Source organism: Lutra lutra, chromosome 5 (genome assembly GCF_902655055.1).
Source record: "Lutra lutra chromosome 5, mLutLut1.2, whole genome shotgun sequence".
NCBI classification, from domain to species: Eukaryota; Metazoa; Chordata; class Mammalia; order Carnivora; family Mustelidae; genus Lutra; species Lutra lutra.
Genome location: NC_062282.1, coordinates 126,867,667 through 126,892,970, shown reverse-complemented (window position 1 = coordinate 126,892,970; position 25,304 = coordinate 126,867,667). Strand labels below are relative to the sequence as shown.

General features: G+C 38.2%; 1 protein-coding gene across 19 annotated transcripts in view; it reads right to left on the bottom strand.

Annotated features, from left to right (window-relative positions):
* Window positions 1-25,304, bottom strand: part of PAM (peptidylglycine alpha-amidating monooxygenase) — a 158,380-nt gene that overhangs the window by 7,027 nt on the left and 126,049 nt on the right. For all 19 annotated transcript variants that reach the window (XM_047731699.1, XM_047731700.1, XM_047731701.1 and 16 more), the window contains 7 exons: window positions 18,336-18,452; window positions 16,037-16,109; window positions 14,665-14,875; window positions 14,029-14,229; window positions 11,746-11,861; window positions 6,059-6,158; window positions 3,525-3,578 (listed from right to left, as the gene is read on the bottom strand). In XM_047731699.1, the coding sequence (XP_047587655.1) occupies window positions 3,525-3,578; window positions 6,059-6,158; window positions 11,746-11,861; window positions 14,029-14,229; window positions 14,665-14,875; window positions 16,037-16,109; window positions 18,336-18,452 (872 nt within the window). The remainder of the gene's footprint in view (window positions 1-3,524; window positions 3,579-6,058; window positions 6,159-11,745; window positions 11,862-14,028; window positions 14,230-14,664; window positions 14,876-16,036; window positions 16,110-18,335; window positions 18,453-25,304) is intronic.

Below are 25,304 nucleotides of genomic sequence, written 5' to 3'. Positions count from 1 at the left end.
TAGTAAAAAACTCATTGTCTTGAAAGGATTTGTTTCTAGAGGAAGGTGACTAAAACCAGAGGAATTATAGCATTTTTGTCATTAGTGGTTTACCTACACCAAAGACAATGACTGTACCAGAGGATATCTAGTTTCCTTTAGGAGGCAGAGCTAGGACTGGGCTCCAGTAAAAGGAAATAAGAACTAGGAAGCAGGTGGCAGACTAACGGAATTGGTTTAGCATTCACAGAGAGCGTACTGAGAAGGCGGTAAGGCGGTAATGAACTTGCTAAGGTACACACTCTGCACTTTAGAAATTCTTGATTCCGACACTCCTGGTTCTCCTGGTTTAGTAGTGTCATCTACTAAAAATACTTGAACATTCTCACTTTTGAAACCCACTGAAGTACGCTTAGATTTTTCAAAGATACTCTACATTTTAAAGAAAGAGCATAAAAAGTTTAAATTTCCCAGTCTTAAAAAAAAAAAAAAAAAGCAATATTGTTGCTCTTTCTCAGGAACCTTTATAAGTGGAGTAAAAAGTCTGACAAATAGTTATGATTTACGATTCTAGGAATTTCATTCAAAGCATTAATAATTCAAAATTCTTCCACTTTTTCTCTTATCTGAAATTCTTTAATTAAAAATTCTTTAATTAAAAATTAAATTCTTTAAGTTGGAGCATCCCTGATGAAGGAACTCTAACGTTGGCTAGAACCCAGGGCTTCTGGAAGGTAGAGTGCCTCATATGACGTTTTCTATCATCTAAGATGCCAGCCATATTCCACTGAAAACAATGTCTTCAAACAAGCTCTTCTGGTATCCTTATAGATACTTGGAAATAAATATAATTTTGAAAAGCAGATGTATAGGAAGTTTTTCCCCCCCCCCCCCCCCTTCTTTAAGCACTGAATTTAGACAGGGAAGCTAGGTATATTCTTCTGTGAGCTCACACATAGAAGCATGGGCCTATTTCTTTCCCCTGGAGAGAGGGGGAGAAGTCCAGAGACCAGTGGGAATTCGAATAACTCAGACAGTAAAGGAGAGACATTCTTAATACACGAACCCAGCAATTACTACCTAGTTCATTACAGACAGAACTGAAGGCTGAAGATCTTAGATGGCCTACTAGCAAGTAACAGGGAAAGTGCATATAGCACCAATGAGATTACTTTCTCTTTCCTTCCTTCTTCTCTTCCCTCCCTCCTTCCCCCCCTTTTTTTTCTTTAATGCCATGTGCTTCCCCTATAATATGTTGTTCTCTATAAGGCCTAAGCTACTAACTGCACTAGGGAGTTTCTTTTTGTTTTATTGAGACTGACTCACCGTCATCATCTTTTATTTTGGGGAGGGAGGAGTGAAGGCTATGATTTTGGTGGGACATTGGCATATGTGTTGGTCCCTACCAACTTTATTTGAAAATCCTTTTCCTAGGTTTTTGATCATCACAAATTCTCTTATCCCTGCACCTCCTTGTGAACACAACACTGGTTCCAAAACACTGTTATAATTCATCAGTTCTGTGACCATTCACAGTGGAGGCAAGTGTCATCAGAGGTTGCTCAAAGTTGGAAATTTATAAGGCTGTTAAATCTGGGATGTTTCTCCTTCTCTTTTGTAAGAAGTGGTTTAAGTTAAGCTTCCAGATTGTGATAAAAGACAAACTTCTGCGGATTTAGCATGATTTTTATTCCTTTCTGTAACAAGAAAATCATCTTAAAAAAAGAAAGACTTAATGAGAGTCATATGGGTTCAAAGAGGACTGGAAGAAACCATTTGCATCTGGATATTTCTAGTTATTAAAACGGGACCGTCATAACAAGATACTTCAAGAACATTTACTATTTGAACTCCTGTGTTCTTCCACAAGGCTGGGAGGTTTTCCAACCAAACGCAGTCACCGATGCATAATGAGGATAGAGGAAATGGCCTGGGGAGAACCCTGTTCATCCTTCATTATTGGCCAGGCAAAAAGAGGTCAGTGTGGTTGAGTTGTTCTCAACGAGTCATGCAGTATAATCTAGGATTCTTTTTTGTTAGTGGGATTTATTTAAACAGAAATGGTTTGAGGCCACTCTGAAATCCCAGAGATCTCAGAGTAAACTTCAACCATCCCCAATCTGTAGCTCTGGGAAGAACTTATGGTAAATGAATTGGTGGTATTCATCTCTCCTGAGTAGCATAAGAACAGTGGTTAAGAGCACAGGCTTTGGTGCCAAACAAACTGACTTAAAGTCTGGCTTTGCCACTTACTATCTCAATAGTAATTCTGATCTTCAATTTCCTTGTACATAAAATGGGGATAATAGCAATTATCACACGGTAGGTGTAAGGAGTTAACTTAGTAATTCTTGTATAGCTCATTGTGCTCCATAAGTGAGAGCGATTACTAATAATAATATCTTGATTCCGAGAGCAAATAACTCACCAATAATTCTATATGTAACAATTATAGAAAAATAGAGGATCAGGTACTCTTTGCTATGGGTGTGGTATGAATGTCACTTAATAGAGTCACCTGGGTTGAATCTCTGCAAATGCCAAACAATTGCTATTCACTTATATTATAATATTATCTTACCCCTCTCAACCTACATAAAATCCCTAAACTTCCTCTTGGTTCTTGCCTCTCTGCATCTCTTTCCACCTGCTTTCACGAGAAAGGAAAACAAGTAAGCCTAGGGTTACGTCTTAATATGTAGGTGAATCATTTGTAAAGCAACTAATAATGGAATCACTTTGCTACTTAAACATTAGGAGCACTTTTAGTGAGTTCTTAATTTCACATGACCAGGTCAAAACCCTGCAGATAGGAGAACATGTACAAATATAAACTGATCCTTGGAAAGGGAGAAAAGAGTTCTACTGGGAAGCCAGTGGTTGCTTACCAGTAGCTAAATTCCATTTCCCGTTCCTGACAGTATATACTAAAGTTATACTTATTTGTATATATGCATAGGTATGTACACACACACATACACACACACAAACACATACACACACACACTCCTTATAGGTTATAAGTCTCTTGAAGTCAGGCCCAGTTTCATTTCCCTTAAGCCCATTATAGTGCCTTGTACTTAGATGGCCCTTGGTAAATGTTGGGGGAAAATGGTACTTAGATTGGAGCTTAGGGAGCAGCTCATCTTTTCAGGCCCCTATCTCAGTAACTTAGTCATTTAGACTACAGCCCATTAGGGAAGGCCTTTTCCAGTATACTGGATGGTATTTTTCCGCTTGCCTGAGGTTAACATACTTCTTAAAGTGACTGACTTCCTTTTTTTCTCCCTGAATGTCTCTGGTCCACTTGTTACAGAATCACTTTCTATCATCTGAAATCAGTGAATCTGAGCTCATTATCAACACTCCATTTATCAGAGAAAACAGTGGCAACATGCAGGTTTAAAGGCTCAGTACACAGTAGAAGTTATGGAAGATTTACTAGATTATATTATATTTTTAGTCTGGTCATTTTTTAAGTGCAGTGAGAGCCATAGAAGAATTCAGCACAAATAGCTTGGGTTTCAGAGTCATAAGAGACCAACCTTTGGTTTCCTGGACCTCAATGCCAGCCTTTTTAACCGATCGATGTTCCATTTCTGTAACAGCACAGCAGAGGAAAAAGAAAATCAGAATCTCCAAAGAAAACCCTTGAAAACTTATTTTTGACGTTAATTTTGCTCAGTGGAAAATATTTCCTTAATTCATCAAAGGCATTATCACATTACAAAAGAGTTTAAGACAAACCACTGATTAAGTGCCAGGCCCATAAATCCTGGATAAAATCTCCTAGTGAAAACTGAACTATTTCTAAACTCTTCATATTTAAAGTGAGGTTGTCCTTGTGGGGTTCATGATAATGTATTATTTCTGAAATATCAAGTGGTTCTGTTTTCATGTGGACATCTAGGCTGGTTACTAATTCTGTCATGTTTGATCACCAGTCTTCTAGCTCACATAAATAGACTTGACTAGTTAAATACTAGCATGCAAATACATGAGACATTCGTGTAGCCTCTGATGGCAGTCTTACTGTCCCAGAAGTACTATTTCTCAGACTTATTATTCAGGTGCATTTTGGATTACACAGAGGGTTCTTCTCTTTCAAAGCTGAATGCTATACTGCAGCACTTCTCAGCATGGGAAGCCTTTCCAAAATATACACATTTTATCACTCCTCTTCTTTCTATAGATCTTGAGTCAGGTCTGGCCATTTGTGTTATGAAAGCCCTCCTCATCGGACTTGGATATGCATCTCTGTTGAGTACAGAGCACGAGGGTGGTCTCAAGAGCCTTAGATCAGAATCTTAGTGAGTTTAAGTATCATCTTGTTACCTGTGAAATGAAGGTGCAGTATAGATTTCTGAGGTCTTTTCTAGCTTGAAAGTTATTTAGTTGTTTTTTTTTTTAAAGATTTTATTTATTTATTTGACAGACAGATCACAAGTAGGCAGAGAGGCAGGCAGAGAGAGAGGAGGAAGCAGGCTCCCTGCTGAGCAGAGAGCCCGATGTGGGGCTCGATCCCAGGACCCTGGGATCATGACCGGAGCTGAAGGCAGAGGCTTTAACGCACTGAGCCACCCAGGTGACCCTAGTCATTTTTTTAATTCTTAAAAACCTGGGCTCAGTCTTGGAATTGGGAATTATCCATCCCTCTCTTTGCTTTCCTGTCTGCCTACACCCTCTGGTTCCTCTTTGAGGAAGTAGTTCGGGGAAGGCTGCACTTGCAAGGGGAACGGGAAGCTATTGCTGGAGTGGAATAGGCCATGCATACTTCTATGCACTTGACTTTAACTGGGTCCTTATTACATAATGGCAAAAGCCACTCAAAGGACAATTGTGAAGATCGCAGTTACCAAATTTACTTGGACTCTAAGATCTGTGTGATATCTGATTAAAGTTTTTGGGCTCCTGATTTTACTTTTCTTTGTTATAACTTACATTTTTTTCTTTGCTGTAACTTTTACTTTCCCTTGTTATAATTAGTATTTATCGTCATCAATTCCAAATGTCCTTATTATTTCTCTATCTAAAATTGCCTGCTGCTGCTCCTGATACCTCAGATTTACCATTCCTTTCCTTAACTCTATCTTCTCCTATGGTTCAACTCTGCCATATTTTAAAAGCATCTCCGGACTTTGGGTTTTGTGGCCCATTAAGCATTTATTATGGTTGAATCTAGAAAGCGTATGTTTTTTAGTACGATATCAGAGGCTAGGTTAGAATACTTTTGCAAGAATTAAAAATAATGTCCAAATTGCAATTAGAAAATCCCCAAAATAGCTGGCTTGGTCCCAAGAGAGACGCTCTTCTATCCCCAGACATACTTCTGAGTTACATGAAATAACAGTTTGGTATTTTGAACAAGCTGCAGTCTAAAGGGAAAACGCAGAGTGCTTCCTGCTTGGGGTAATCTGTGTCTGACACCAAGGCTGGCCCTCCTCGATGCTCAGCAGCTACTCAGAGCTGAAGAGACACACGGGAAGTGATACCAGCATGGAAGCCGGTCAGCCCTTCTGCTTTGCCAAAGCCATCATCTCCCTCTGGAACTAAGCTGGAATTAACGCTGGCTTTCAACATAACAGACATTACTCCAGGCATCAAGAATTTCCTGTGGAGTATCTGTGGAAACAAGGGGATAACTGCCAGGTTGCGGGGGGGAGAGGGACGCTGTTTCTCTCTACTTTTTAAAAATTAATTTAATCCCTGAAATGAAACCGAACAGGTCTTTTAACAACTGCCAATTATATTTTGATTTCCCACTCCTATCAGAAAAAAGAGAAGGAAATGCAAATATTTTTTTCACATGCTCTGAGGCAATAAAGCTGAAGGGGCGCCTGGGTGGCTCAGTGGGTTAAAGCCTCTGCCTTCGGCTCAGGTCATGATCTCAGGGTCCTGGAATCGAGCCACGCATCGGGCTCTCTGCTCAGCAGGGAGCCTGCTTCTCTTCCTCTCTCTCTCTCTCTCTCTCTGCCTGCCTCTCTGCCTGCTTGTGATCTGTCAGATAAATAAATAAAATCGTTGAAAAAAAAAAAAAAGCTGAGGGAAGATACGGACAGGAATACTGTCAACACCATACTTTCAGTCAAGGTGAACTTCCAGACGGTGTTGGTGTGAGCGTCTCCAACGTACACGGTCCCGTCTCCGGACGCAGCGATATCGTGAGGCATGTCGAAGTGCTGCGGAGAGAAGAAGCACATACGAGGGGGGTGAGCCTCTCCTTGAATTCTTTGGGAAAAGGTGGGGAAACAAAGCAAAGCACACAATAAAACAGCAAGCCTGTTAAACAAACCAAACAAACTATAATTCCATCCAGGCCCCTCTAGGCCAGGAAGGGACATTCACTCACTCATTGGGCATCAACTCCATGACATGTAATTCTATCCATTGGAAAATGCGAAGGGACCCTCAGCACTGACTTTCAAGTCTTTTAAAAGTAAACGTTTATGAAATTACTATTTTCCAGTTTTGTTTACTCGGTGTTCCATGAGCTACCTATTTATTTGTATTTTTGCCTTCATGTTTCTTTTTTCTTTTAATCACTATCACATTTGCCTGTTTTAATCTATACAAGTAAAAAATAAAAAGATGGAGCATTAATTTTTGTTATTATTCCCATCAAGCTATCATATGCTTCCTGAAAAACTACTTATACATTTCTGATGAGAAGAGTCACTTCAAAGATTCGGGCATTCAGAGTATTTCTGAAGTGCATACCGGAGACATGTAGCAGTGTAGGGATTCTTTTCTCTGACACCCAGCGCTTGCAGTGTTTTCAGTCAGCAAAAGGAAACAAATTGAGTATTACCACCAAGTACATCTTGGGCTTTTTCTTTTCTTTTCTTTTTTACCTATTTTAGATATTCAGTGTTTCAATAGGTCTTTCTTCATGACATTCTTCCATTTCAAATCACCACCATCTCAGTCATTAGGACATAAGAGAGGAGAACTTTTTGTGACTTTCAAAAGGCCACCATACTAGTTCTTGGAAGAGCAGCCTTAAAATGTTGTGCTGCTGCCATTTCTGTCTGGCATGTGAAGCTTTCAAAGGTGCCAGGTGGCCACCCATTGGCAGGACATGGATAATTTTTTTCACTGTTGAGGCTCGTAGGCCTGTCTGAGTATACAGTTTTCAAAAATATGACCAATGTGTATGGACAGGAGCACATCCGGACTCTAGTCTTGTGAGGTAGCACCTGTCCACTCTGGTGTGCTGAGTACAAAGGGCACTCATGAGGCAAACTACTGTTCTTAGCTCCCTTTAGGTGAGGCAGAATACTCACTGAGGAGATACTATCCTTTGAAAGTCATCAACAGTTTGTCAAGTTGAAAAGAAAAATGAGGGGCATTGGGTGGCTCAGTGGGTTGGGCCTCTGCCTTTGGCTCGGGTCACAATCTCAGGGTCCTGGGATCGAGTCCCGTATCAGGCTCCCTGCTCAATTGGGGGCCTGCTTCCCCCCCGCCTCTGCCTGCCTCTGCCTACTTGTGATCTCTCTCTGTCAAATAAATAAATAAAATCTTAAAAAAAAAAGAAAAGAAAAGAAAAGAAAAATGAGACAGCCATGCCAAGGAGGCTCATTCCTTCATACTACCAAATGAGCTGTGACAAATGTGCATGAGAACAGAAAACCAGAAATCAAAATGTTGCCTTGTTGGTCTCACAAGCCAGTCATTAAATGTTCATGTTTATTTTGGGTTCAGCTAATAGGTGGCAACAGGCTTGCAAATTACAGGAAGTTCCTCTTCTGTACCAAAATATGTTCTTAGAAACCAATTTGCAAAACATATGCTTGTAAAGTGGTTCATATTTCCTGATAGGAAAAATAATATAATAGAACAAGGTGAGGGGGAAATGTGTGAATTATTCGTTGGCCAAAGATTTTGCTTTAAATAAATCACAATATGTCATCAATGCAAGGCTACAATAACCATAAAACTCTACCTGTGGCTCTCAGACAGATCCAGGGAGCCCAGGTTCTGTTGGAAATACTCTGTGGCCATTAGGGGGCTCAGGAGGAGGATAGTGGATAGGACTTTGGGACCTCTCTTCCTACTGCAGTCAGAAGCATTCAACTGTAATCTTTTTAATGAACTTTTCTACTCCTTTGTGTCATTTGAAACAGAAAATCACACTGTAAGCTTTAGGATTAAGCATGAGGGTCTCGGAGTTGAATGAATTTAAAGATCTTCCAATCCAGGTTTTGTAAATTCTGAGGTTTCCTTTCTTTTCTGTTTAGGTACCCCTCCCTAACAAAGTCAAACTGACAAGAGAAAGAAGAATGACAGCATCCTCCTGGGGCATCTGGTGACACAGCCCAGGGCAACTTGCTCTCAAAATCTTATACTTCATCTTAAAAATTCATAGGAGGGGAGAACTGGGTGGGTTAAGCCTCTGCCTTGGCTCAGGTCATGATCTCAGGGTCCTGGGATCAAGCCCCACATCAGGCTTTCTGCTCAGTGGGGAGCCTGCTTCCCCCTCCCTCTCTGCCTGCTGCTCTGCCTACTTGTGATCTCTCTGTATTCAATAAATAAATAAAATCTTAAAAAAATTCATAGGGGATTTGTGTTCTCAGTATCATAACTATGTTGTTTTAACACCAATTAATGTTTAAATTTTACATTAAGTCACATAGTTCTCTAAGAAGTTGCACCAAGTTATGTCATAGTTTAATGTATCCCTTGGTATACCAATGTGCCCCTCAGGGGATTAAAAGGTTAAACGCATTTTAGGGTCTACAGACCTGTATAAAATCCAGCTGTGCTCTTACTCTTTAGCTTTGGATAAATAATTGCATTTATGTGAAACTTTGAGTTCGAATACTGTCAAATATTATAAATTTTAATCTCCATTTTTTTTTAAAGATTTATTTATTTATTTGACAGAGAGAGAAATCACAAGTAGGCACAAGTAGGCAGAGAGGCAGGCAGAGAAGGAGAAGCAGGCTCCCTGCTGGGCAGAGAGACCGATGTGGGGCTCGATCCCAGGACCCTGGGATCATGACCTGAGCCGAAGGCAGAGGCTTAACCAACTGAGCCACCCAGGCGCCCCTAATCTCCATTGTTAAGGCTGGAGAAACAACATAAATCTGGGCTTACTGTTTTTTTTTTTTTTTTTTCTTTTCTTTTTTGGGATGGAGTGGCAGGGATCATTCCCTTCCCTATGAGCTGCCTTGCAAAAGAAAGAAAAAAGAAAAAAAGCCAGGATATGAAGGATGTGTATGCAAGCAAGCAGTTGTTAGGGACCACAGCCTTTCTTGTGACTATGGGGAGAAGAAAGTGGGAGGTAACTATGTATCTTTTGCCCTCATACATTTTTGATACCATCTGAGAGAATGTGAACCATCCTCTTTATCGTCCTATTGTCTCAGCCTCCCTGCATTGACATAAAAACGGAGCTCATATGTTCAGGCATAAACTTTTCTGAAGAATGTAATAGAAGAGGGAGAACTAACGTACCCAGGGAATAAGTGGTAGACAGGCACACAGAGAGGCGCAGACACATTATGTAAAACTTGACTTTTGATTTGAAGGTAGAATCTCTTCTTACACAGGAGTCAATACACCATATGATTTCCTTCACCCCAATTTAAGCTTTGTGATGATAATGTAATTAAATGGCAATTCTGAGAGATTCATAGACTGATTTTCGTTTACTGAGTCAACACAAAACAAATTTCTATATTTTGGTGCACTATCAAGTCTTATGTATTGAAAGGAAAAGCAAATTCACCTTGCAGTTAGGCTCTCTTTATAAGTGGGCTGTACTGACTTACATATTATGACTTATTCATTGTTGAATGTCTGGTGAATGCTAATGTTTAGGTATAATGCCTTCTGAGGTTTTCATTCATGGTGGTTCATATGAGAATAAGGCTCATTTAGAATTTAGCTTCTTTTTTTTTTTTTTTTAAAGATTTTATTTATTTATTTGACAGAGAGAAATCACAAGTAGGCAGAGAGGCAGGCAGAGAGAGAGGAGGAAGCAGGCTCCCTGCTGAGCAGAAAGCCCGATGTGGGGCTCGAACCCAGGACCTGGGATCATGACCTGAGCCGAAGGCAGCGGCTTAACCCACTGAGCCACCCAGGCGCCCCTAGAATTTAGCTTCTTAATAGCACACAGTTTTGCTTTCTTGATGCATATTTGAATTAAAAGTTAATGTCCTGATTGACATAGTATATTGTCATTAAAAGAAAAACCAAGGCAAATCCGCACTAATACAAAGCGAAGACATGAAAGTTAAATCTGTCGTTCTATCAATAGATACGAGAAAGTTAACCCAAAGAGGGAAAACAATGAAGATCGGATAATCAGTAAAGATCTGAAACACTACTGAAGTAAAATAGATATTATCAATGTAATGAATTTCTTTCCTCACTGCTTTTCAGGTGAAATAGAATGAAAAGTCCTGTTTATTGTGTATGAATAGAAACTTAAAAAAAAGGGGGTAAGCTGTACTGCAATTTTTGTTCAGATTCAGTTTGGTTCAGTTCAGATCCTGTAACTTTTGCTAAAACTCCATTTGAGAGAGGCTGTGCAGGCTTTGTCCTGTTCTGTTCACCATTATACCCTCAGTATCTAGCATGGTGCCTGACACCGAGTAGATCAATCCCAGCCTAGCTGTCAGTATTCTAACGGACAAATTTCTCCAATATTAAGGCATTTGAAGTTTTGTTTTTTTTTTTTTTAATCTAGTAAACTTGGCATTTTATTTTATTTTTTTTTATTTTTTTTATTTTTTTAAGATTTTATTTATTTATTTGACAGAGAGAGATCACAAGTAGACGGAGAGGCAGGCAGAGAGAGAGAGAGAGGGAAGCAGGCTTCTTGCTGAGCAGAGAGCCCGATGTGGGACTCGATCCCAGGACCCTGAGATCATGACCTGAGCCGAAGGCAGCGGCTTAACCCACTGAGCCACCCAGGCGCCCTAAACTTGGCATTTTAAAGCATATTGTCAGAGGTATGAGTATGGAGATAGAGTTTGTCCAGTGTTTCATGACAGTTGCACTTTGATTCAAGGAGAGCCAGTACATCTTGACATTTTTTGAAAAATAACTCTTATTTGCATCATTGTAGCAGGCTGGATTTTCTAAAAATGATCTGCCACAAGTGCATGCAGGCAGGGGATGTGAACATTCTGACCATTCTGGCAGCCATATTGCAGAGAAAATACACTAAAGAGACAGAAGGGCGATGGGCATAGTGAACCAGAGTGTTTGCAAAACGCACTATTGGAATAAGCAGCAGTAAAGCATTTGTGAAGTTAAAACTTAACTTTTAGTCTCTGTCCTAAACTAAGCCTTTAGAACTTAAATATTCAATTCCAGAAACTGCTATCTTCAAGTCTTGTTGCTCAATGTGGTAAGAGCATACAAAAAGCAAGCAAGATTTCTGTTGGAGCAAAGAGAGCTACAAAAGTACAACCAACATACTGTGGTATCCTCCCTACTTGGATGAAAGCAGACTTTTTTTTTTTTTTTTATATTCAAACTACAGTGAATTCCAACCTGCTCTGGTGTGTAAAGTCTACTAAGAACCTTAGAAACGCATACAGTAGTACTTCGCATCTGAAGAAACTGACCTAAGAACAGACAAGGATATTTATTCTAAATAAAACATAGTAATAGGAAACTCCTAAAAACGTAGCTAAGAAAGTTATCACATCTCCTTAAAGTTTTTAGAAATCATTCAAGTACAAATTGAATGCCAAGATTCATATTTTAGTTTATTCTTAGGATAACTGACACCTAGGCAGTCTACATGAGTACCTTGCGCACTGGCTTGAAGACATCTATGATTTCCCCACTGGAAAAGTTCATCACAAATCCCTGGACAGGTTCTTGGTCTCCAAAGAAAGGCTTCCCATTCACCGCAAAGAGCAAACCTGTGACAATACATCCAGTTAATCTTTCTTTAAGGAGAGAAGACTAGCCTTCAAGTACATGCATGTACATTACACAAACAGTTAACTTTGCGTGGTCAGCCTAGACCCTATAATTGAAAATGAAAGTAGAAAATAAAACACTAAGCAAATTTATCTTGAATAATAAGAACAGGGGCAAACAGGTTAATTAAGACATAACCTCCTTATAATAGGAAAACCAGGAACTGCAAGGCCTTTTCCACTTAGGAAGCCAGTAGAAATCAGGAATACACAGATAGTGATACAGATACAGAGACATACAGATATTACAGACATCCTAGTGATAACCTTTAAGTCAGTCATTGTGGGATATCAGATCTTCCAAAAAATAAGTACAATATGCTATCATTACAAAGAGAATCAGAGAAAAATACACAAAGGCAGCAAATGAAGTTACCACAGAAACCAAATAATCTGATTTTGAACAACTGAAATTTGAAAATGTGAGATGCATATTTCAGGTTATCAAAGACTTATTTTTTCCAATTAAAAAATCAGATCGTCTTTTTAATATTAATTCCATGAATACTTTTTGTAGTAAAATTATATTTCCTATTATAGTAGTGTTTATGCAAAACAATAGAAACTGTGATGTTTGGGTTAAATAAACACTTCGGATGACTGAATATTGCGTTTTAAAGACTTAAAACACAATAAAATATACATCGCACTAAAGCGTTATCAAAGATCTTTTTATCCTTTTTTAAATGATTTTAGGAAAAGGTTCTTTAACATATCATACTAAGAAAACCCCAACACTATCAGCATTAATTACTACTGTACAATATTGTAGAGGGAATTCTAATTATAATACACGATTGCTTAGATTTTGATTTTATTTTTTATTTTTTGAAGATTTTATTTATTTATTTGACAGACAGAGATCACACGTAGGTAGTAGGTAGAGAGGCAGGGAGAGAGAGAAGAAGGGAAGCAGGCTCCCCGCCAAGCAGAGAGCCCGATACGGGGCTCAATCCCAGGACTCTGGGATCATGACCCAAGCCGAAGGCAGAGGCTTTAACCCACTGAACCACCCAGGAGTCCCTAGATTCTGATTTTAACCAGATTTTCTCTCATATTCTCTCTTAATGTTTTTCTCCTCATATTTGATTTATTTTTATTCACTATAAATTTGATCACCCTCTTTACTAAGTGAATGGTCTTGCCAAACTTATTCTTTACATATGAAGTAAAAACCAACATGAGAATTTCTTTTTCACTGACATTAATGAGAGTCTTTTATTATTTTATTACTTGTTCCTAGTGGGAGCCAAACTTGCTCTTTATCTGGTCACCTGAGTTCTCTTTACTCCATTTCCTAAATATACTGGGGGCTGTTTGGGAAGATAGCAGACTATGCAACTTTAATAATATAAGAAATGTAAATATAATAGGGAGGACTACCAATAGTCAATGCTACTTTAATAGAGGTACACATATGTTTATGAAATATATTATAAAAATTATATATACATTTTAGAAATATATTTTTAGTTATTCGATATTCATGATTTAAAGAAATTCTTATGCAAGTTATTTTGTAACATGGATCAACTGGAGCTTATTTTATAAATTTATATTATTTTTCTGATTTTCTCCAAATCAAGAAAATCTAGTTTGAAAAGGAGAAAAAAATTCCAGATTTTATTGGCCATTTCTCTTGGCATTTAAATATAAGCCTCACTTACTTTACATATTTACCTTAAAAAAAAGAAAAAAAAAACTTGGCCACTGCTTTTTTAAAAAATGTGAAGCACAAGTATTTTGAATACTGTACTGATTTTTACCACACACCATCTGTTGATGATGTGTGAAGAAATAATATTAATCATTTAATAACCAGAGCAAATGATCCAAATTAAGGAAAAATGAAAATCAATATTTCAGAACAATTTTTGAATCCATTACAAGTGCTTTCTTATTTCTGTAAAAAGAACAAGGTCACATGAGTTGAAAATGATCTGCAAGGCACTTACAGTTTTAAAATAGTTTTAAGATCTGATCTTTAAAGCATCTTCTATCCGTTAATAAGAAAACAAATTCATAAGAGGAGCATATTAAGATACGACAAATAATTTGTAAGGTTAGAGTACAGCACAGCAAAAAACAAAAAATAAATATCAAGTACCTGGTATATATGAAATTGCAAATACATTTCTTCCAAATGATGCATGCTTAATCTCTCGCACAAATTCTTTGGTGTCAGTTTTAAAACACTGGATTCTACCATTTTCCCTGTCTGCCACGCATAACTGGCCCAGATGAGGTATAAGAGCCAAGCTGTGAGGAACACTGAACTGGCCAGGTTTTGGATTGTTCTTGGAAGACTCTACAGAACAAAGAAAAACCTCAGACACACAATGTGCAACATCACCCAAAGTCTGACTTTCAAGTTTTCTAATTTTCCAAATCTATGGTAGTAAACCGTTAAATATCTGGGACCCGGGGAAAAATAAGGTAAAGCAGTTTATACATTTATTCTAATATCTCTTACCCACAAACACGTTAGGGATTTTCTATTTGGACAAAGTTTTTGGGTTGCCGCATTCTTTCTTCCTCTCACAAAACTCGTGTGTGTGTGTGTGTGTGTGTGTGTGTGTGTGTGTGTGTGTGTGTATAAGAAAATTGCCAACCCAATGCATACAGAAGCCCTGCTTTCCCCACTGCAGGGGGCAATTCCATCCGAAAGAAGGTGAGGGGTGGCCAGTCACTAGTTCCTAGTGTTACCGGCGAAGAATAACAATTAGAGATCAAGACTGAGTACCTTCTCCCCACTGTGTGATGAACTCTCCAGTTGGTGAAAACTGCACAATCCGACTGTTGCAGTAACCGTCTGATACATAGATGGTTCCAGTGTCTGGGTCTACAGCCACATCGGTGGGCTGACAAAAGTGATTCTGGTCACTGCCTGGTTGCATGCTCCTCCCCAGGACTAACAGCGGGCTGCCTTCACTATTTGGATCCAGTTTGAATACCTTTTTAAATAAGGAACAAAAGTGTTACCTGCTTTGCATGGTTATTAGGGGTACCCCTTTGCCTGACTTAGGCCACTTGCACGGGCACTTCAAGTGTAAGCTCCCAGAGATTTATTTATAAGAAGGTACTCTGTAGAACTGGACGGGACTCTAAAATAATCATCTGGTCTGATGCCCCCATTCTTTAAGTGAGGCCCTTAGTGATTAAGTGATCTGCTCAAGGTCAGCCAGGTGATTAGTGGTGAATGGATGTTCTGTTCCACCCAGTCACACTTTTTTTTTTCTTTGAAGATTTTATTTATTTATTTGAGAGAGAGAGAGAGAGAGAGAGCATGAGGAGGGTCAGAGGGAGAAGCAGACTGAGCCCGATGCGGGACTTGATCCCAGGGCTCCAGGATCATGAACTGAGCCAAAGGCAGTTGCTTAACCAACTGAGCCTCCCAGGTACCCCCTACATCACATTTTTTTTTTTTTTTTTTGGCCTCTCTTTGGCTAATAGTACGATGCTCTTCAATACACAAGCAATAAAGGTTTACTGAGATGATATCTGAAGACTCTTATAGTTATGTCTTCTGAGTTTCAGGTTTTTTTTTCCCCGCTAGTTTTCATACTTCTTTGCCACCTACTCATAAAATGGATATTAAAGCTCATCTTTTGAGAGGAAGACCTTATGGCTGTTCTGTGAAGGAAACAGAACTTCTCTTAAAAACCACAAATATGTAATGTTTTATATATAAGTATGGCTGTACCTAAGATTTTGCCTGGATTTACAGAAGATTAAAGTGGTTTCAGGGAAAACAACAACAACAACAACAACAACATAGTGATAAAAACACAAGTGATCAAACAGAACTAGGACCTGGGAACACAGAAAAGAAAAACACATGTGGAGAGCCGAGGAGGGTGGGAAGGCCCACACAATTGTTACGGTGAAGCCTCGCATCTGGCCCGCAGTTTCCTGCCGGCCCAACATAGGAGGGTGACCGAATTATTTACATATTAGCTTTTCCTGCGTTCTAAAAGAAAAATTTCAGATGTGGCAGTTCCATTTTCTTGTAACCAACTTACTGGGTGACAGAAAAAGACCCAGACAGCTCTAGAGCCATTCAGAAGCATAACTCCATTAAGTTCTATTTGAATCACTGCCAAATGGAGGGTTACCTGATGCAGAGCCACGTCTGTGACCCAGTAATTTCCATCTTTATCTACACTCAAGCCATGGGGCAAATAAAACCTGCAAAATAAAAACAATGGTCTTAATAATATAGTTACTCCCAAAGCATACATGAGAAGATTTTATTTTTTGCTAATTCATCTGTAAAGATAATATAAATTTATGAATTGATAAATGTGTACCTGCATTACTAAAGCCCAACATAAATTAAATGAAAATACCTGTTGTAATAGAAACCTTTTGATAAATTTTTTATTTTTGATATATTATATTTAAATATATATTTTAAAAAATATATATTTTTATATATTTGAATACATTTATATTTGAATATATTTGAATTATATATATATAATATATATTATATATTTATATTTTTCTATATTTGAAAAATATCTATTTTCAAATATATACATGTATGTATACATGTATATATCAAATCATAAATCAAATATATATACATGTATATATATACAAATATATATACTTTTTTAATTTAAATTCAATTAGCCAACATATAGTACATCATTAGTTTCAGATGGAGAGTTCAGAAATTCATTAGTTTCGTGTAATACCCAGGCTCATCACATCACGTATCTTCCTTAATATCCATCACCCATTACCCCTCCCCCCCACCCCTCCTTTTGACATATCTTAAATGGTATTTATTTAATCTTTGAAAAAGCTATAAATGAAGCCTACAATCAGTGACAAATATTTGTCATAAAATACGGTATATTAAATAACACAAATAACATCAATTTAAGAACAATTTCAAAGATCATAAATATTAACAATTCAGAAATTGTATAAAGCAAACTGTCTAGAGAAACATACATGGACTTATATAGTTTGAGTAGTTTAAATATACTTCGAGGTAATGTAGGCTGTGTTAATGGAAAATATTAAAAATAGGACTCCAAAGCTTTAAGAGTGCCTCCTCAAGACAGTAAAACCCAAAGGAAACCCCTTCCAACAGAAATGTTCATCTAGGCAAAGGGAAGGTGTAAGCCGATAATCAATAGAGAAGTTTACTTTAACAAATCAATTGGGATGATCTGGGTAAGAGAACTAACCGTAAACTGGTGTAGGCAGAAGCTCACAGGCTTAAGGAACTTAGAATTAACAAACATATGGGCAACATCTTAATGTGGTTGTAGTCAAATAACATCGGACAAACCACAAGCTGTTTGTCAGCTTCTAGCCTTAACCATGGTGGGGACACCATAGATTTTTTTTTTCTTTTCATGAGCCAAGAATGTAACACCCTGAGCTTGACTAATGAACTAGATCTGTGTTTTGGTGACTGGATGTGGGGGTTATGATTTGCTTTCAACACAGAACACCCCACTGCTGGCCAGGTTCATCTGGCAGCCCTTGCTCTGTCTTCCTCTGATTCCTTTCTGGAAAGAGAATGCTTCTGATTCATGGGAACAGCACCAAGGAGACAGGCTCAAACCCACTAAGTGGTAGAGCCGCTATGAGGATTTGGCCCCTGACCCACCATCTTAGAATCCTATTAAAAAAAAAATCTAATTATTCCCATCTTCATAAGCAGCTGCGCTCAGAATGGATGACTCCCTGGCTTTTCCTGTGCCTAAGCAGATGGAGCAGGGTATAGTTCCTGAAGCTGCCAGGTTATAATGGTTGAGGACACTCTGTAAGCAGGTGCCCCTTCCCTTCAATGACCATGAATATCAGCCAATTTTTTTTTTTTTGGTTGCCAAATGTTATCTAGGAATAAGACCAAATAATAAGTCTTTCAAAGCCAAATTACCTATGCATGCTAAGGAAGCTAAACAATGATATCTGTTTAGTTTTCACTTTGAGATGGGAAGAAAGAAGACTTTTTTTCTTAATGTTGATTTTGGTTATGTGGCTTTTATGGTGAAAAAAATTTTTTTTTTAATCTTCAGATCTAAGCTGACCAGGAACTCACTTCATTAGCCATGTGTGTCAATGGCGTTATGAAGTTTGAGTACCGGTTAGAATAGCCTGGGAGCTTTAAAGGTGGTAAGTAGCTTTTGATGCCTGGGCCCCGTCCCTGCCTAAATCTTAATCTGGGTTTTTTGAAGCTTCCCAGGTGATTCTAATTTCAGTCAGGGTTTGGAACCACCTACTTAGAAAATGGAAGATGAGATGGCCCAATTAGTCTCCTGCTTTCGTAAGCTGCACCTTTTCACCAGCACCGGACCATACAGTCTTTCCAAGACCAGAGCCAGTGCCACGCTTTAACAAAATACATGTAGTACAAGCCTTAACAACAACAGAAGTAATTGTGCTCACAGATTTTTTCCACTGGACTGGAGTACAGCAGCATTATTTGGATCTATGACAAGAATAGTGTCTTCTTCAATTGGCCCAAGTCCTCTTTGCTGGTAAACAAACATGCTATCAAAAGAGCTTTAAAACAAACAAAAAAAAGACATTAGAATGGAAAATAAGGCAATGAGAAATGGCAATGAACTTAAATGCAGACCATTCACTTGAGATTCAAAATACAGAATCAAGAGAAGAGCTTAAATTTTGTTGTCCTTCACGTTTCTATTTGATTCCATATATGTGTACACACACACACACACACACACACACACACACCCCTACCAGTATATATAATGGTAGTTACAAATGTACCATCGGCCGTAGAACCGTGCTGCTCAGAGTGGTCAGCAACATGTGAACAGTCTGGAGATGCAAGGTCTCACACCCACCAAATCTGAAATCTGTATTTCCACAAGATCCCCAGGTGACTCATATTCACATGAGAGTTAAAGAAATACTACTATTTTTTTCAAAGCTCCTCAAAAACATTTTAATAGCTATTTTCCTTCAAACTACAAAAGAAAGCATAACTTATTTTAACTTACACCGTAATAAGGAAAGTGAAACTGATAGCAGGAAGGGTAGTGATCAAAAATATGTTTGCAACTGTATTTGCCATAGGCATAACATGCAAACACATAAGGATATAGGACAAAATGCTCAAAATATAAATTTAAAAATATAAACTGTGAGTCTTGAAATAAAAATATGCTTAGAAACTTAAAACTTCCATAAAACAGCTATTCTATAAGTACAAAATGGATTACTATGTAGTAATATAAAAACTAAAGAAAATATGAAAATTTCTGCTTTTTAAATCTGTATCTCCCAGGTTATAAAATATTATGAATGTATATGTTTATATATATTTTTTCCATTTATATTTCTATATGAATTGCTAGTAATATATTTCCCTAAACTGACAATTATCACGGATACTGTACTTATTTTGATTCCTGTTTGGGAAATTATTAGGGCTAAGTGACAAAGGTAAAATCTTGTAATCTAATCTTATGTAACACAGAGATAAATATGCAGGACACCAAGAGACTAATTTATATTTTAAAAAACAAAGAATTGGATCAGTACATAGTTCAGTCATATGCATGTGTATGTCTATATAAAAATATAAATATATTTTGCCAAGGTTAATGGATAATCAGTGAATATTTCTGTAACAGAATTTCCTTGACAGAATCAGACAAACCTGTGGGAAAAAACTATTACTATTTTGTAGTTCAATTGTATAAGCAAAAGAAGACTCTGAATAGTATTAAATATTTATGGAGATAGAGTTGCAATTTGGAAAGGCAAAGAATGATCAAATTTGTCACATACCTATTGATTGGTTGGTTGCAATTTTTGTGGAATTTATGCAGAGTCCCAGTAGAAGAATAAAATTTTCAAAATTACATTCTCTGGCCATTAAAAATACACATCACACAATTATTTGAGCTTCTTGACTGCTATAGTCTTTTGGGAACATTTTTCATGAAAGATAACAATAAGTCCCTGAAGTAGTTCTTATTAATGATGCATTCAATTGAAAACAAAATATTGATTCAGCTTTGTCAACCTAAAACTTAAGTAATACTGTTTACATATGCTATTATGTGTAGTAAAAACCACAGCAGTCCCTAGGAAAAAAAAAGTATCTGAGTCTATAAAACAGAAGTAACAAAACTGACAAAACAGATTTCATAAGATAATCATGGGATCATTATTAAATTGAAATGTGAAACTTTATTAGAACCAATGTAAGAATATACAAGGTCTTATTAAATCATGGGAGACTGATCAAGGGCAGATATGATGTAACTCTTTAAAACTATGAAAACTGAAAGAGTTTATCCTATATCCGAAACTCTATTTTCAATGTGAATTTCTGTACTAAAAAACATCATAACTATTCTTCTAGAAAACAATGGCCCTGGATTCAACCATCAATGTTCGCTTTTTTGCCAACATGTTTGTGATACCAGATAATGTTTAAGTTCTGCATGTTTAAGATTCATAGGACGCTATAAGGTTCACATTCGTGTGTAGTAAATCTCATTTACTTTCTGTTTTAAGGCTTACCCTATATTCCTCATTTTCCAAGTACACTGCAGTGCTTTATAATGGCACGATGGCAATCTAGATAATGGGAATTATGCTTTCCCCGTAAGGAGTCAAAAATCTGCTTCCTCTTTCTCTGAACTGAAATTTTGAGATAATTGTGGATTCACATGCAGTTGCAAGAAATAATAGAGAGAGAAGTTTCTCAAAGGTAGCATTTTGCACCACTGTAGCACATCACCATAACCCGGGTATTTATTGACGTCGCTAAAAATCCACTGACCATATTTGCATTTCCTTTTCCCTTACTGCATTTCCTAAAATTTTCATTTATTCTTTCAGTTTACCTGCTTGGACATGGAACATATTTAGTATATTACTTCTCTCTTTCACCCCCACTTGGGAGTTAGTATTATGGACAGTTACCAAGTCCTCGTAATTCTTATCACGTGCTGTGCACTTGATATATTGCTAGTGCTCGGACCCGCTCCTGACAGCTCCTAATAGTGGCGTTACGCAGAAGCGACGGTACCTATTGTATAACCCGATGAAACTGAAGCATGCCAGACCTCAGCATGCCCCGCTCCACATCAAGGACAGTCACTCAGGTGATGGGCTCACCAGTCCTAATCCTTTTCATTTGGGATAGCGGAGCTTGCTACAACCGGCTACTGGCCCTTGGTAGTGACACAGGGCAAGCAATAAAAGCAACTGATGTTTTTTTCTTTTAAATGGGAAAAATCACAAACACCCACGCACTAAATCTGCCAAATAAAGTAGTTTATAAACTCCTGCAATTTTCAAAGAAAGGTAACCCCTGAACAGTTCATAACCGGATGTCAGATTACAGAGCTGGATACACCGTTGCTATGGAAAGCTGCTTCTTTAGTGTTCTCAAGCAGCAACCCCGCATGGTATGCTGCAGAGAGCTCTTTATTTCAACCGCATTTAACTTTTTGCAGGATATAATAATACCCGGCAAATTTCACACGGTGCCTGCAGCCCTGCTGATTTTTGTTTGCTTCTCTAAAAAAGCACTGAGCCAAAGAGGCTGAGCTGCGGCCTATGGGCCCATAGGCCCGAAATCATCAGTTCTTTATTTTAGCAGTTTGAATTCCCCGTTAATGATTTTGCACATTAGCAGCTAATCAAACAGTTTAGATAAGGCTGAGGAGAAACGCTTTGCTATATTCACGCAGAAAAGAAACGAGAGTAAGGAGAAAGTAAACTTCTGGGCCATCAATCAAAATTATGGGAATGCAAAATAAATAACAGCAACCAAGGAGAAGAAGTATAATGTTGTAATTATATGAATTAAGAAGCTGGAGAAAGAACCATAGGTTTTCTTTTACTTTTTCTTTATTTTTCGATTATAATGCCAGGGTAGTTACCACACGGCGTTATATTCATTGCAGGTGTACAATATAGCGATTCAACACCTCAGTGTTCCTTAGTGCTCATCACAATAAGGGTGTTCTTAAACACCTTCACCTGTTTCACCCACCCCCTCACCGACCAGCCTCTCTAAACCATCTATTAGAACCATAAATTTTCAAGTGAAAAAAATAAGTGGAAAGATTCCCCCAATATTAGCAATTCAAATATAACCATACAGAGGCCAGAGATTTTAAATGGAATACACTTAAGTATTATGTTAAAAAGGTTCACTTCTGCAAGAAAGCACATTGCAAAAAAAAAAAATCCCTGTGAGGAGGAAAAGAGGTAGACAAAGAAACCAGCATGACTTTAGTGCCCGGAGACATCACAAATAGGGATGAAAGGAAAAAGGAACTATGTATTATGGCCCAGGGCTTTGTTAGGTCTGTTAAAGCCAATGAGGACCAGGTGCTTAACAAAGTGCTTTTTGTTACTCAACAGAATGAGGCACTTAATAAAGCCCTCATTTTGGGGGCTAGGGAATTGAGCATAAGGGAGTGCAAATATCTTCATGCATGTCTCAGGCCTAGGAAATGGTAATCAAGATTCAAACCCAGGTCTCCTGTCTTTAAAAAAAAAAAAAAGAAAGAAAGAAAGAAAAGAAAAGAAAAGAAAGAAAAAAGAAATGTTTTTCTCTTACTAGGACTGACCTCACTGGAATGGAGAATCTCCCTGCCAGTTAACAAATTTAATATGCGTATGCAGAAGAGATGGAAGAGTAGTCACAGAAAGAAGAACTAGAGAAAGTGACGTAACACTGGCAAGGAAATGGCTTAAGTGGCAAATGACAATGTGAGAGAAAATGCTAGAATTTGGAGACATTCTTTCCATATAACTTCTTGTGATTTTTCTCTCAGATATGAAGGTACTAAGTAAGGTTCATGTAGTCACTTTGAGTTCTGTTTTCTAAGCTCACTAAATTCTTAAGGTATGAAAGAATATGCAGATTGAAGAGCAGAACCTCAAGCAGATAACTTAAGAGACTCCAGAAAACTAGTGAGGCTAATCTTGAACTGATTTTTCTAAAAGTTAGGATGCAGAGAGATTTCCGAAACAACAGATCTCAGCAAGATTCCATGAAGCACCAATGAAGAGATGTTTTGTGAGCTGTTTGGTGGGGGGGTGGGCAAATGGGAGAAGATTCCCAGAACACCACATCTCCAAGAACAAACCTTGCTAAGTCAGGCTTTCAACTATTCAAATCTTACAAACAACATTTATGAGGAACATTTATGAAGATACCAAAGGTGTGCTCATCAAACAGACCTGATACAAGGCTGGGAGGGACAGCTCGTTCTCTGGTTAATTAAGAATAAAATAATAATACTTGTAAATTGTTAAATCTAACATGGTGAAATGTAACTGGAATAGAGTCCTGAATTCAATATTTTAAAAACACCACATAAGTATAAAACTTGAGCACAATTTTATGAAATATATTTGAAGATCCTAGCAGACTCAACACATGGCAACAAGGTGAGATGACTGTTGAATAAAAGTGAATACAATCCTTTTACATGGTATTGTGGCCACTTTCCAACCAAACAGCTTAGAAGGATGAGAAATCAGTGTCTTCAGATGACAGTATCATGTCAGCATAAAGACTGGTTGAGGGCCTGGGGAAATTTAGTCTTGAGAAGATAAGATTTCTTTCAAATATGGAAGGAACTGGGGCACCTGGGTGGCTCAGTGTGTTAAAGCCTCTGCCTTCAGCTAGGGTCATGATCCCAGAGTCCTGGGATCAAGCCCCGCATCGGGCTCTCTGTTCAACGGGGAGCCTGCTTCCTCCCCTCCACTCTCTCTCTGCCTGCCTCTCTGCCTGCTTGTGATCTCTATCTGTCAAATAAATAAATAAAATCTTAAAAAAAAAAAAGTAAGGAACTGACATGGAAAATGGGAGTAAGTTCATCCTGTGTTAGGCTGTCATGAAAGTAGAGTTAGAAGACTCAGATTTGAGTTTAACATAATGAAGAACTTTATAACACCGAGAAGAGTCCCATAATTGGAAAGGATGTCTCCTATCGTAGGGAATTTCCTGGCACTGAGAGTTCAAGCCCTGGATGACTTGGAAGATCTTGTAAAGAGGCATCTGCATTTGGTGGGAAGTGGGAGGTGAGCTCTCTGGTGCTCATTTACTGTTCTGGGTGCCCAGGGTCTACTGCCCCACATTGTGCTGATGAAACCTCCATGTTTGCTTGGTTGATCCAACATTCCGAGGCTCACTCTCAGCCCATTTTCTTCCGATGATGTCAACTCTACTCCCAAATTCCAGGGACAGAACAAAAATGTTAGGCAAAGCCAAAGAGTGGATTTCCTTCTTCTGCCACAATGACTGGTTCGGAGATGGAGGAAATGTGACCTAAGTTACACCAAAAAATAGGCTAAAAGACTCAATTTAAGGATTTTCTGTTGACCTGTCAGGGACATAGACTATCTCTTCTGTGAGACTAGTATGTGATAATGCAATTCCGAGGCTGAAAACAGGGAGAGGGATCACTCAGGGCCCTGGAATGGAACCAACCAGGGGAAAATGTGTTAAAAAACGGATCTGGGTAATGTTATTTGGATGATCATATCCTTGAGGTTTTCACTTATACGAACTGATAAATTTCCTCTTTTCCTAAGCTAGTTTGTGTTGGTTTTCTCTCTTATTGAAAGAATGCCAAGTGATACAATTTCCAAGATCCCTTCCAACTTCATGTGAAACATAATAAATGATATAAAGGAAACAGTTTTTAACACCTAAAAATTAGGGGTAAAACCCATGGCTTGGTTAAGTGGGTATGTGATGTGAGTCCTGCCTAGGGGAACCACAACCCTAGCTGAGAGAAATAAAGAAAGGCCAAAAGAGAAGACTTGACAGTTGACAGTAGTCGTGATTTTAAGACAGAGACCCAGGAACAGCTGTTTCCAGGCAGAAGCTACCCAGCTCCTGCTGGGAGGCATTTAAACTTGAAGGAGCTCCAGCTGTCATGCTGCCCTAACACCAGGACAGACTCAGAGGCTCTTAAAAGTTTCATTACACCCTGCTGGTAAGAGGCATTTCTTCTTTCAGCTAGAAGCTTCTGAAAGTAGCCATATTGAAATTAAGGGACAGACTGGGAAGAAAATGGAAATCAGACAGAGAAAGGGAGTGGCAATCGCCTTTCAGGAGCTTAAATGGTTTTTATTATTATTACTTCAGTTTTGATGCCATGCTTAATTAGCATGGTTTTATAGAAGAGCAAGGGGTGATCAGGGAAATCAGGTTGAGGTGAGGAGCAACAGTACTTATAAAAACAGTTGATATGATGACATCAAAGAGCACTGGGTACTATATTAATTGTGGAATGTTAATGCCAAGCGCGGCCTGATAGTTAAAGAATGGTCACATCATAAAACTTAGGGGAGGGGTGCCTGGGTGGCTCAGTTGTTAAGCTTCTGCTTTTGAATCAGGTC